The following is a 14,301-nucleotide window of genomic DNA, read 5'->3' as shown; positions in this document are numbered from 1 at the left end:
ACCCCGAATATGGCTTCATACTAAAGCCTGTTGTCCTCTGTGACTCACAACCTTTCACAAACACAAACACACGAACCACATCTACTGCCATAACAAAGCTGCATTTTATTCCATTGTTAAGGAGCAGAGAAGAAAACCCCATGTCTTCATTTTTTATTACATAGTAACATATTCATCATAACTGTTTTATTTACTCTCACACATCTTAACAATACATATTTCAAAAGTTGATTTCCATTTTATTAAATAGGAACAGAATAAATATTCACTTCTGCGCGGAGTGGCCACAACCTTCTCCTTGTCTCAGAGTGGACACATCCACTGCACAGAAGCCTTTTGATAACCAGGTTTATTGGAACACGTGACCTTTCCTTCAGCGCACATCCGCCCGAACACACACATACAATTACCCATACACACTTATCCCACTCTCTCACCCTCTTCCAAACTGCACCAGTCCTGCAGTGTTGTTAGTGACAGTAGCTCCTGTTATTAATGATGACCCTGGTGGGAACACACTGATTAGGGTGTTCAGCTAAATAATCCACCGGTTCTACACTAAAAATGTCAACATCTGTGTATGACGCTATGGAAAAACAAACCATGAATAGCATATAGGAATATTGTAACATTAACACTGCCTTATTAAAGTATTGTTATGGTACTGGAGCTGATAGACCCAATTAGGAAGAGATGTATTGTTTACAGATTCTCATTAGCAGTGAATGTCGCTAGGGAGCAGTAATGCAGCAGATGTTCCAAATTTACTCATGAAAAAAATTGATAAAAAACATTAAAAACTCCAGAAATGTTGAGCCAGTTTTTTCTCTACTCAGTGTGTGTTGACTTACTGCTCAATGCAACTTCATGAAACAGGTTTCAATGTGTTTGTCAGAAACAGAAACCAAGACCAAACATTATTTCAGGGTTTACAAGACTTTGATTTTAAGTGGAGATGATAACCAGGCATTGTAATGTAAACAACAGCTATAAGCAAATCAATAACTGTCTCTGTATTGCACAACTCAGACTAAATTACAACTCTGAATTCCTGATTATCACTTGCCTTTCAAATGAATTGAGCTGCTCATATGGGTAATGTTAATGTTATTAACAAATTAATTCTGTTCTGGATTTGTATATGGGCCAGGTGTGTGGACAGAGCGTAAACAAATAATATCAGATGTGCAGAATAAAACCCATTTCAAAATTAAATACATTGCTCATGCACAACAATTAATCAAACATTTCTTAACCAACTGTAAAGGGATTTTAAAATTTTAAAATGGACGTCGAAGCTGTATAATGGTTAATGTTTAAAAAACTAAAGGTTTCCTGTTTTCATTCTAAACAGATGGTATGTGAGGAGCATCTTGCTTCAAACCCCTAACATACAAGCACTGGTGAGTTATTTACAGCTTATATTGAATAGATCATCTCTAGAATTGACCTGTGTAGTCCAGATATGACAAGGACATCACATGTATCAGACATTGAAGATTTTAAGTGAGTCAGCAGCAGCTACTGGAGCCCCTTAGGCATTAATGCCATCCATTGACATGGGCCTCTGACGCTTGGTGACAGATCAGCGAAACAAGTCACAGGAAGAAGAAGCTAAAACAATACGTTGCTGAAAACAAGGAGTCTAAAAAAATAAACTTTTGTTAATTCTCTGCATTTATAGTTTCTTCTTTTCCGCACTTTTGGTTTAACCTTCTTCAACTTCGACACAATGGATTTTTTTCAAGAAACTAAACCATGAAAGCGCTATGTACATGCAAAGCCATGTCTGCTCAGTTCAGCCAGCCAGGAACATGACAGTTGTGTTTGAGAGCAAATAGTTCAGTCATGATGGACTGCAAGTATCGGCTGCCTGCAGATGGGGCAGGTGTTGTTTTCAGAGAGCCAGCGGTCAATGCAGTGGATGTGGAATTCATGAGAGCAGGGCAGACGGCGCAGCTTGTTGCCCTGGGCATATTCATTGATGCACACACTGCATGCACGACCTATCTCTCCCTCCAGGCTGGCCTGACCATAGGTGCGTGTGGAGAGATTGTCAATCTGCTCTTTGGTCAGGCCCCTTGGGTGTTCGTCATCCTCTTCATCATTGAGTAAGAAGAAATGTGCCAGCCGCAGTATGGGTAGAGTACCATTTTCTACCAGGTTGTTGGTGTCTCTGCTGGTGGGCCGTCCTTCTGTGGAGCTCACTACTGAACCTCCGAGTCTGGCCTGCCCACCCTGATCCTCCTCACCTCCAACCAGCCCCATCCTCTCCTGATCGACACCACCAGTGCCCACTGGGCCAACTGCACTCTCATTTGCATGCAGACGACTGGATGGGCTGGTGTTAGTATTTGTGCCAATAGCATCTGTGTGACTGGGTGGAACAGTTTCAGAATCAGCCTCAGTCTCCATTAGTGAGCTCAGTTCCCCAAATCCAGTCATAATCTGGCGCAAGATGGAACGCAGTGCAGTGGAGTTGGGTTCCCCCAAGCCTGTCTCACTAATGCGCCTCAGTGGAATCCGGATAGTGCTCACATAGGTGCGGATTCCAGCACGCTCAGAGCGGGAGATGGTGCGTCTAAATCCACCACTATCACTTTCAAATGTGACAGTATTCTCAGCAACCCGTGCACGTGACCGTGTTCGGCTGGCGATGCTGTCCCGATCACGGTTCTCACCGGGTCGAATCCTTCTCACCTGCAGGTCCAACATGATGGTTGGGTGCCGTCGCACCGCTGAATTTCCTGCTCCTGGAACGTGAGACTCACTCTCGCGCTCTCCTGTCTCTACAGCTGGCTCTGTAAGAGCTGCAGGTTCTGCCACAGCCTCTCCTGTCTCCATGGAAACAGAGCTTGTGCCACTGCCTGGCTCAACAGTGCTGATGCTAGAGCCACTGATGCCACTGCTGGATGGTGGGGTGGTGCTAACAGGTATTCTGTGCAAGGGTGAGCGGCTTCTCCTAGACAAGCGAGATGAAACCCCGCCCCCCCCTGCAGCTCTACGTGCACGACCACGCGATCGAGTCCTACTGCCACGAGATTCGTGACCCATTGCTGGGGCCTGAGACCCAGACTGGGGTGATACACGGGGGCAGTCTACAGAAGCGGACATATCATCATGCCCCTGCTCTCCTTCAGCATTGAGGGCTTGATGTTGCAAAGGTGCAGTCTGATCAAGAGGAGGATTGGGAACAGTGGGAGGTGGTGATAAAGAGTGCAAAGTGGAACCTCTCCTTTGAGCAGCAGCTAAGAGGGGCTCTGGTGCAGGAAGTGCTGGGGGGCTCACAGAAAGAGTGCTAGCACTACTGCGTGTACGCCGTGTCTGCATCCTCCTACTGAGGGCTGGGCGAGGGGAAGGGTATGGAGCTGGCCTTGACATGGCAGAGGGGCGAGGGCTGGAGAAGGAGGAAGCAGTGTGTATAGAGGCTGAAGTTGTATTTGGGGCAGTCACTGGCAGCTCTGCAGCATCTGCAGCGTCATTATGCTCCCCTGGCTCAGGCTGATCGTGGTTGATGTTGATCTCCAGGCTAAAGCGGAATTCTCCACTATTGGGGTTGGTCCGACTGACGGCACGCCATGTCTGGTTGCCACTCTGTCCACTACGAGTAGCATTACCAGTACGTCTAAAAGTGTTGAGCCACTCCAGTAATGAGTCACCATTAGAGGTTTCTGCTCCAGGCTCTGTGCCTCCTGTAAAAAATAGATGGGTTAAGACTGTACACCGACATGCATTCAATAAAAAAATCTATTCTCCTGTATGATAAATCTAAAACATTACTGTTGCTTCTTGTCCACTTTCAACCCCAACAGGTTTGGTTAAGTGGTTTTATGCCCAATACAAAGCAACTGCTTTCCCTATATTTAATACCAGAATTCACAGATGAAAAAGTTGTGTTAGCACTGCCAGCATTTGTTTTCCATCTGTTCTCCTGCCCAGTGACTTTTAAGATATGTTATTATGGGAGGTTTCTACATTAATCAATAGTAATCCATCCAAAGCCGTACAATACAACTTGTGAAAGCTGGAATCCCTCCTTCTCCTTACCTGGCGCTCGTCTCCCTCCAGCCCCTCTCTCCTCTCCTTCACCACTACTGCTCTGCTGTTCTCCAGAATCAGCAGTCTGCGGGAGCTGCTCAGTGCGGGGCTGGGATGAAACCCGCTCTTTAGCGCCGTCAAGACGCTGCCGCAGCTCTTCAGCAGTCACCTCTCCTGCAAAACATTTGGATATGCAGGATGTTATGTGCCGTCAGCAGCAGTGGGACAAAAAGAAACATCTCTGCTATAATGACATAAGATTATCAGGAGATTATTAACAAATACAAATATATCTTGTATACTTCATACACGTAATATGTGTAGTCAGGCTATGCAGGTAATCCCAATCAGTATGTTAACATGCTCATGATGTATTCCTTCTCACCAGGAGTGCCGAGCAGGTTGCTGTCTCTCATTAAGCGATACTCCTCTTCACTCAATTCATTGATGAAGTGATAGTAAGCCTCCTCCCGTCGAAGACGTTCTGCCTGCCTCCGTCGTTCATCTCCCCCACCAGGAGGGTCCATCACCGTGGAAAGTGCTGGTAGACAGATGAGTGGAGGTGTAAGTCAAGGGTGGAATGGCATCTTCACATTTGGGCCTTTAAGGGCTGGATTTACACATTGAGCCTCTGCACCTCAAGATAACATGCTCAGAGGACATCTTAATATGTTGCACAAAAGGTAAACAAGCTACTGGCCATCTGATGGTCTTGTTGCACAGATAAAGAACAAACGTCTTGCCCTGCAGTGGATCGTGCAGATATTGTGTTATATTAGATACTAGGCCATCAATGCATTTCAAGTTAGGGCTGCAGTAACTAGTCTCGAACCACAGACGACAGTCAAGTGAACGACATCCATTTTCTATCGAAATACTCCCAACAACCAGAGACAGAGTGAGGCTACAGGAATCTTGCTAACGCTGCGAACGGTTTGCACGAATACCAGCAGCTTAAATTCCTCTGATTTAACATGTTGATAAATGCAAGAGCCAACAGCAATCCTAACAACGCAGTCTCCATGTGAGCTAAAACTAGCCAAGTTCAGCGGTAGCAGCGGAAGGCCATGTTGAAGGCAGGGGCTTAATGCAATAAAACTGGCGTTGTCATCCTGGTTAGCCACCAATCACCGGCCTAGCGCGAATGACGGACACGCCGAGCAGCCAATCAGAGCCGGACAGAGGCGGGACACGACGAGCTAAACGGAGGTCTCCTCCATGTAAACGCAGGGCAAAGGAGGGAAGACAAAGAATGTTGTCAGCCGTAATAAAGAACAGATAGTGGCGGTGATAGAGCCTGTCGATGACAATGTCCGCTGTCGCACTAACACAACGAGAAGCTCCGAGGAGCTCACAAAGACGCGAGGTGTCATTTTGAATGCGCATCGCTTTACTTGCTAACTAAGCGCTAACATTAGCCCGTCGACACCAATGTTAGCGGCATTAGCTCAGCCGTCAGCGAGCTGCGAGTCACAATAACTCCTCATATATAAACGTGACGCACAGTTTAATAAAGCCCCCACTGTGCGCGGACGTCAACACGCAACCCCGCCACAGTTTTACATGAGTTGACAAGGACATTAAAAGGAATGTAGTACCTGACAAAGCAGCTGTAATATGGACGGTTTGCTTTCCTCTCCCTTCTCTCTCAAACCAAGATGGGACCAGTGGTGCTACACTAGAAACCCTCCGTAATGGACAACCTCCCGGACCACATCCGTTCCTAGGTGTTGCAAAACTCATCGCTTTGTTGTTAAAAAATTCACATCAACAAAATTATTCAGTCGTTTTTAAAATTAGACATTTACAGTCCACAGTGTGGGGAGGATCAACTTAAACATAATATATCTTTATGGACAGTCTTTATCAATTTAAACATGGTTACAAAGGGTATTTCTTTAAAGAATAACAGCCACATAAACGATAATTTCGTTTTGCACTCAAACTTTATATTTGATCACGTCATAATATATGGAAATAATCATAAATCGGTGTATTATACAGGTTTTATAGAACATTTATCTGGGCATATCTGTATACTGTATATACCAACATATATAAAAGCAAAGCCTAGCCAATGCTAAAAGTATTTCAAGTGTTCAGGTCTCATTCCTGCCACTGCTTTGTTCACCGCTCCCTCAAAAGCTCATGCCTGTTGTTTGTTGTCGCACACACTCACTTTCATTTTCACCTGAAACAGCTTTTGCAACATCTCGATTACATTACCAGTCTACCATTAAATATTTCCTGCATTTAAGAATTTAATAAAAATGTTATTATCTTTTTAGTATTTCTATTTGGTATGACTTATTGATTGATAATTTATTTATTTTACACAGATAAATATCTTATCGAGATGATTTTTTATTATTTTATTATCCGATTTAAGCAAATAATAATTTATGATATCAATGTTTATGATACAATGAGGTAATAGACATAAATTGTAAGCACAGAGCCCCTGAAGCCTCAAAATATTATATTTTGTAATCTTGCAAAATATTTATTTTAAGAAGATGTTTTGTGTTGTAATGACTCAAATGTACAGACAGCCACCATATTTGTGCCATAGCATGGATAAAAAGCTATTCCAGTTTTATTTACGCCTCGGAATATCACACAAAGAAATGCCTGTTGCTCTTGCACAGAGGATTGTCAGGAATCTTTTGCTGCGCGTACTGACGGAAAAACAGGCTCAAGCGACGGGAGGACCGTGTTTCAATCATAATACCTGAGAAATAAACAATCTCTTAAAAGCTATGAACGCAACTTGATGCTGTCTACAACGCATCGGCCACGTATGTCTTTACTACGCAGATATTAACTGTGTGTGCGCAAGTTGTTTATCTTGTGCGCGAAAGATTTGGCACTTCTGGGGCTCCGTAGTACTTCAGGCGCTCCGTAGTAAAGTTGTAAATAGAACAGGCCCCTTAACTTCCACCATCTGACTGTTAATCTTTAAACATATGCACACGGAGGAGGTCTCTGGTTTAGTAGAAGTGTGATAATCCACGTGGTTTATCAGTCTGCTCTCAGTCTGTGGATCTCTTTCTCTGCTGCAGGGGCTTCTGCTTCGCGACGTTTTCACGACAGTGCCGTGCGCCAATCCGCCGTCGTTACGGGACTGAAGTGCGTCCCTTCGGAGCAGATACCGGCTGAGAGAAGCTCCGCAGCCAGATAAAGGACCTCAATTTCGGGCTCGCTCTCCACCGGGACCCTCACCGCCAACCGCCGGAACACCACACTCGACCCGGGAGCTCGATGTGGACGCGGGGCTGAGGAAAGGGCCAAGCTGGGGGGGAAAAAGGCACCTAGCCGAATTACCAAAACGAGCTCGTCGGAGTAGCCTAGTCGCCTTCCGAGGCGACGCTCGACGAAAAAGGAAGCGGCGGAGACTCACACGGAGCCCGGAGCAAGGGTGAAAGATGGACTATGACTTCAAAGTGAGGCTGACCGGAGAGAGAGAGCGAGTCGAGGACCTGTTCGAGTACGAGGGATGCAAAGTGGGCAGAGGCACCTACGGCCATGTTTACAAAGCAAAGAGAAAAGATGGGTGAGTTGATGACCGACGAGGCCTCCATCCTCTGAACCAGCCTCTCTCCCCCAAATACAGTGTGATTACTGCATTAATGCCCCCCCTCCCTTCGAGGCCACCAGACGTGTTGTTAGACGTTTACGTGGAGGAATAACAAGGCGGAGGAGCATTTCCTGCTCTTTCAGGATGATGCTGTGTTAAATAGCACTGACATGTGGCTCATCGGGGAGGTTGTGGCTTCCCTCGCTTGCGTATTTTATAAAACTTGTGTTGCCGGCATCTTTTGTTGTATGCATGATCTCCTTCAGCCCGGTTTACAGGCTGTATAGGGGATGTGGTGAGTGTGAGGAGACGGCAGGTGCACGTGTCAGCACTTGTTGATGGTCTCACTGCTCCTTTTCTCCAAGAGGTGCTTTCCTGTACTTTGATGAGTTTGCATTGGAGAAAAGCTAGATTAAGTTGTGTATGCAAATAAATAACACATTTTTAGTGGGGACTTTTTGAGTCTTCATGGGATGATATTTAAGAAGATACAAGGAAAGATGGAGAAGTAAAATTCAGCAAAGCTCCACGATTTTTTCCTCTTCACAGCCAGCTCCTCAAACCTGGACCAGTCACAGCCAGCTCCTCAAACCTGGACCACCAGACTGTCACCTAATATTACTTATTTCCCCTTTTCCTACTTCTCTAATGAAGCCCTTGTGACATCCGTAACCGTGTCCGGACCCAAGTTGAAGGCAGCTCGAGCTACCAGGCCCATTACCACAGCCCCCGGAACAAACTGGCAGCCGGAAACACTCAAAAGAGCCCCAAAGTGTTTAAAGATGTTTGTGTTCACTTGAGGAGGCTGCTGTTTATGAGACTCTGCAAGCTAATTTGTGTTGCAGCAGTCGGACGAGGTCTGAGGAGGCGAATAGCATGGGTTTAGGGGATGATTTAGGCCAGAGGGAAGGAAGGGTTCTAACCGATTCATTCAAGTGAGAGCTGGTCCCAATGCGCTGTGTGTCCCTTGCCAGCTGCCAGACAGGGCCTGTTTCCTCTCCCCCTTCTCTTGTTTTGATTCTCAGAGGTGAGCTTGATTACACAAATCTGGAGGTTATGCAGCTCGGGCTCTTCCCCGACGCCCCATGCCAGCTGCCAAGTGCCCCCCCCCCCCCCCCCCCCTTCATGTTTCGGTGCAGACCCCCTTCAGGAGGCCCGCCGTCTGATTTGGTGTTGATGTTGCTCTGCCTCTGTGTTTGTAGGAAGGATGATAAGGACTACGCCCTCAAGCAGATTGAAGGCACTGGCATCTCAATGTCAGCCTGCAGAGAGATTGCAGTAAGAACAGTTCGGCTTACACTCTGCTTTTTATTTGGTCTCTGTTTAACACCTTTATGCAGCATCTCTGGCTTTGATTAAGTCAGCAACATCATCAGTTGGAAAAGCTACAAATAACCACAGAAGAACATTTTGAATCAGTCCTGAACGTAATGCACACAGAGATTAGACAATGCAGAATACATGGACAGCTCATTCTCAGGTTGTCAGCGTAGATTAAACTTAAAAAGGTTTTTAAAATCAGTATTTGTTGCAGAGCCATTTCCTTGAATTGCATTTTAATGTTCCTGTGTTTAATGCTCTGTGTACATTTTTCAGTGCGGTAGATTCTCACCATGAGTTTGTGTATTGCAGCTGCTGCGGGAGCTGAAGCACCCTAATGTCATCTCCCTGCAGAAGGTTTTCCTGTCACATGCAGACCGTAAAGTATGGCTGCTCTTTGACTACGCTGAACATGATCTCTGGGTAAAATACACACACACACACTCACACACACACAACACACACTGAAGCTAAATGACATGACTTATGGAACATATTGTGGTTTATTAGTTTAGATCTTCACACATGCAGATGCAGCATATCCCTATGTGCAATCTTAGTTTAGGTTATACATGTGCCTTCTATCAAAATTACTGATGCAGATATTCACATTCACCATCAGCCAGTTGTACGAATACACACTCAAAATGGTGTTAATTATGCACTGCTAAGTCTCATTAGAGCGCACACATACACCAAGGAATGGTCAACATTTGCTAGTCCAAAGCTCTGCCGTTTTGCAGTTGGCAGCTACAACTGGCAGCTTATCAGCACTGAGTTAAAATGCCATGTTCTGCCGCAGCGCTGCAACACTGGCATTCCCCTCGTAAAGAAGTGGAAAGGCACGCCACAAACGTCAGCCTTACTCATACCGCCTGCAGCTTAAATGTTGCATTTGCGACCATACAAAAATAGAAAAGGGACACAAAATGATGCATATCACTCCTCATGTACGCACACAGCTCAATCATTTTTCTTCCCCCCCCCGTAGCACATCATTAAGTTTCACAGAGCATCCAAGGCCAATAAGAAGCCACTTCAGCTGCCTAGAGGAATGGTGAAGTCTCTTCTCTACCAGATCTTGGATGGCATCCATTACCTCCACGCCAATTGGGTCCTCCACAGAGACCTTGTAAGAGGATTGTGCAAGGGGGAGAGGGGGGAGAGGGAACAGTACAAGAGGAGGTTTGGAGGGGGGAAGAGAAAATATTTATAAAAATAGATTTATTGCATTAAGTTGGCTTGGATTAGATTTCAGCAGTGTATAGATTATTATCTGTACATTCAATCTACATGTTCCATGATCTAGTTGATATATTGATCGATATTTTTTGCAACAACATTTTTTTGTGCATAGTTAAAGTTTTTCTTCTATTATTGCAATTCATTCTTTCAAATTAAGAGTTTAAAAATTGTCAAATTATTGTCAGTGACGTATATCTTTTTTCTACCAAATAATGTTCCTTTTGCATCACTGACTCTCAGTGGTGATGTGAAAATGGTTGGTGTATTATTTCAGATTATACCACTAGAGGGCAGCAACATAGTTTCAATTCCACACCACATGCAGGACAAAGCTGTATCAACCTAAGCTGATTTGCTGTCTTTGTATATAGAACAATTTGGATTCAAGTGGAATGTTTAAAATTTCCCATGTGTCGTTTTCTCCCCCAGAAACCAGCAAACATTTTAGTGATGGGGGAAGGGCCGGAGAGGGGTAGAGTAAAGATTGGTACGTATAATGGCTCCCTTTTAAAAAGAAAAAGTAAATTTATTGTATATGTGTGTTTCTTTTCTAACTAATGTGTTTTGTCTTTTTAGCGGACATGGGGTTTGCCCGTCTCTTTAATTCACCGCTAAAGCCTTTAGCCGATCTCGACCCTGTGGTGGTCACCTTCTGGTACAGAGCACCTGAACTACTGCTGGGGGCTCGGCACTATACCAAAGCCATCGGTGAGACTGTCACAGTCTGTGTGATCATGTGCAGTTCGACTCTGCTGACTTCCCCGACAGCTTAACTGAGAGTGTGTGCTGTTATTTCAGACATCTGGGCGATTGGCTGCATCTTTGCAGAGCTGCTGACGTCTGAACCCATATTCCACTGTCGCCAGGAGGACATCAAGACCAGTAACCCATACCATCATGACCAACTGGACCGCATCTTTAACGTCATGGGCTTCCCTGCCGGTGAGACTCCACGGCTTGTTTATTATTTTCTTAGCTTAGACTGATTAGTTAATAAGTTAGGGAAAGAAAGCCCCTTTCTTAACCCTGTACGTATATCAATGGTGCTACTCTGCTCCCTTTTCAGTACAAAATGCTGTAGAAGAAAGAGCATTTCTTATTCCTCATATAGGCCTACTACTAGATTTGCTCCCTCTCTTTTGCTTTAGGCAATAATAACATCAATCCACTTACATGAAGGATGAAGCTAAGTCACAACTACAGAAACTCTAACTTGCAGGGTTACATTTGGGCCTATATTTTCCAGTTCACTTAAGTTGCATCTCTCTGCGAATCTTCTTTTCCCCTGCTGCTCTATTTGTGGAATTCACCAGTCTGATGAAAATAAGGAAGGACGGAAGGAATCAAACCTTGAATTAGCATTAGGCATAATTACAATCCATCTGCATGTGTGACAGTGATGCTGGTTCTACTGGAAAGCTTAGAGATAATTGATGTAAATGTATTAAAACTTGCAGATGAGTAAGTTCCTTTTTCATTCTTACAGACGCACACACGCACACACAATATATGTATATAATCTTTTTTTTCTCTGTGAGTCAAAAGCTCAATGTGTTTAATCTCTTCATGAAGGAAGGGAGGATATGACATGGTATAATAATGTAATCCTGCCTTTCCCCTCATTTGACAGATAAAGACTGGGAGGACATCAAAAAGATGCCAGAACACTCTACGCTGATGAAAGACTTTAGGAGGAACACGTGAGTGTGCAGAGCACCGCCACTGTCCCAGTTTTTTCAAAACTCAGAGACAAGAGTCCCAGCAAAGTGCTGTGTCTGCTGGCAAAAATATTTAATATTTTTCTCAGTCATGTGATAAACCTGCATGAGGTAATTGTACCGAAGGCTTCATATTCATATCATGTGCTCCCTCTTATCACAGCTATACAAACTGCAGCCTTATAAAGTACATGGAGAAACATAAAGTCAAACCAGACAGCAAAGCATTCCACTTGGTGAGTTTAAACTATCATATCATGATAATTAATCCTGTCAGTGGTTTCTTGTTTGATGCTAACTTTGTGTGCATTTCATTAAAGCTTCAGAAGCTATTGACAATGGACCCCATCCGTAGAATCACATCTGAGCAGGCCATGCAGGACCCTTACTTTCTGGAGGAGCCCCTGCCCACATCTGAGTGAGTCATATCACACACAACCCCACAAGTGTCCAGTATATTTATCTCTGTCCATAAAAACTCACAAGCAAGTGAGCTCGACTCGTACGCCACCACTCGCCTGTATGTTCTGGACATTTTATTTTTGCTCCGAGCGCGTCTGACCTGCTGCGTTCTCTCTGCCTGAAAACAGCTTTAGTTAATTAGCTCTAAGTCATGGGAATTAATGTTCGAAGCTGATGAGCCTCTTTGCTTTTCTTCTCCAGTGTGTTTGCAGGCTGCCAGATTCCCTATCCCAAGAGAGAGTTCCTGACAGAAGAGGAGCCAGAGGACAAGGCAGACAAAGTAAGAAATCTGTCTAGTTTCTAAATAAAGTAACACAGGGACCTTATTTCATGATTATATAAAGAAAGCTAATATGAAGCATAACAAAGATGTAGTAAATACAGAATGTAATGATGTAACTTTCACTACAGCACTGACGTTGCAAAAACTGTATAAGAAATTATGAAATCTTTTCGACTTGTAGAAAAACCAGCAGCAGCAACAGGGAAACAACCACACGAATGGGGCGGGACACACTGGCAACCCTGACAACAGCCACGCCCAGGGTCCGCCTCTGAAGAAAGTGCGAGTCGTCCCGCCCACCACTACCTCAGGTGGACACATCATGACCTCAGACTACCAGGTAGCTCCCTTTCTTTCTGTTTCTCTTTCTCTTTCTCACACACACTGTTTTCCAGAGAAAATAATCTGTATGGAAATTGTTGAATAATAGGCCACTAACATTAAGGGTGAGGTAAATATTTAGTGCAGATCATTGATAGGATTTAATGAATATGTCTTTGTGTTTTCATCATCCTCGCAGCGCTCCAATCAACATGCTGCCTACCAGAACCCTGGACCAAGCACAACACTGCCCCAAAGCAGCATGGGATACTCCACTACCTCCCAACAACCCCCGCAGTACTCACACCAGACCCATCGCTACTGAAACCCCCCCCCTCTCACCCGACACAGGCATACATTCACAAATATATAACACATGCCCAGCCCTTACCACGCCCACCTGAACGAATGTACTGAGGGATGTGGGGGTCAAAGGCAACAAACCCCCCCCCCACAGAGGGTATCTTCTCTGCAGCAGTCTGTTAGGCCAGGACAACGACAATGTTCACTTCTTCGAGATGACCCAAAATAACCCTATAATTAGAAACATTGGGACACAAGGCGGGAGGATGAGAGGAATGATGCTGTGGCTGATTTCCTCCTGTAGTTCAAACCAGCCAAGAGAAGATGGCTCAGTCAGAGCGGCACTTGATATTTCTTTGTGTCATCTTCTCCCCTCCTTGACTTCACTTGTCCCTACACCTCCACCAACGTACTGCCCCAGCCAGTTACCCTCTTCCTGTTGAAGCTTGGATTAGACTGAAAGCTGCTATGTGACTGCCAGCGTTGACAGATTCTCTGTCCTCCTGTCGGTCTGTTTGTTGTTCTGTCTGTTCATTTTGTGTGTTCGTGAGCAGCCCTATGAGGGCCTCAGCTGAGGAATGAACTGAGCGGCTGTGAAGCATGCAAGGAGGACGTTGAGCCCCCATAGCTGTGGCATTGAGGGTTTTTGTTCAGAAAGGACAAAAAAAAGGTTACAAATTGATTTTAGTAGTTTATAATTTAATCGGTTTTTATGGTTTTGTTTTCGTGGCAAAGCAGCTCGCGCTGGCTGAGTGCTTAGCTGCTGTATGCTGTGAGCAAGCCTTACATCGTGATGACAAAACCAACCAATCGCATGGAGGATGGCAGATGGAACATGCATTGTACTGTATTGTATTGAAATATTTTACATGAAGCAAGTATCCTGACAATAAAAGTGGAAACATTGATATTGGTGATATGTTGGACGTGTGTATGCATAAGACACAAATGTGTGATGCTAATTTACGCAACTGTTCAAGTTTTACACCTCCAGTGTAGTTTCACCAATAACAGTTTATTGGTAACTCACCTAG

At 44.7% G+C, this 14,301-nt stretch overlaps 2 protein-coding genes across 2 annotated transcripts; one reads left to right on the top strand and one right to left on the bottom strand.

Annotated features, from left to right (window-relative positions):
* Positions 1–85: 85 nt before the first annotated feature.
* Positions 86–5,796, bottom strand: rnf6 (ring finger protein (C3H2C3 type) 6). Its single transcript, XM_062379411.1, has 4 exons — positions 5,637–5,796; positions 4,424–4,579; positions 4,048–4,212; positions 86–3,692 (listed from the first exon to the last, which is right to left on the bottom strand). The coding sequence occupies exons 1-4, from the start codon at positions 5,779–5,781 to the stop codon at positions 1,843–1,845; spliced, it is 2,316 nt and encodes a 771-aa protein (XP_062235395.1). The 5' UTR covers positions 5,782–5,796; the 3' UTR covers positions 86–1,842.
* Positions 5,797–6,868: 1,072 nt separating this feature from the next.
* Positions 6,869–14,175, top strand: cdk8 (cyclin dependent kinase 8). Its single transcript, XM_062379412.1, has 13 exons — positions 6,869–7,591; positions 8,818–8,893; positions 9,248–9,358; positions 9,927–10,067; positions 10,610–10,667; positions 10,757–10,888; positions 10,979–11,122; positions 11,811–11,880; positions 12,062–12,134; positions 12,219–12,316; positions 12,562–12,640; positions 12,825–12,983; positions 13,164–14,175. The coding sequence occupies exons 1-13, from the start codon at positions 7,464–7,466 to the stop codon at positions 13,287–13,289; spliced, it is 1,395 nt and encodes a 464-aa protein (XP_062235396.1). The 5' UTR covers positions 6,869–7,463; the 3' UTR covers positions 13,290–14,175.
* Positions 14,176–14,301: the final 126 nt, after the last annotated feature.

This window comes from Platichthys flesus, chromosome 21 (genome assembly GCF_949316205.1).
Source record: "Platichthys flesus chromosome 21, fPlaFle2.1, whole genome shotgun sequence".
Taxonomy (NCBI): domain Eukaryota; kingdom Metazoa; phylum Chordata; class Actinopteri; order Pleuronectiformes; family Pleuronectidae; genus Platichthys; species Platichthys flesus.
This window is presented reverse-complemented; position numbering and strand designations above follow the sequence as displayed.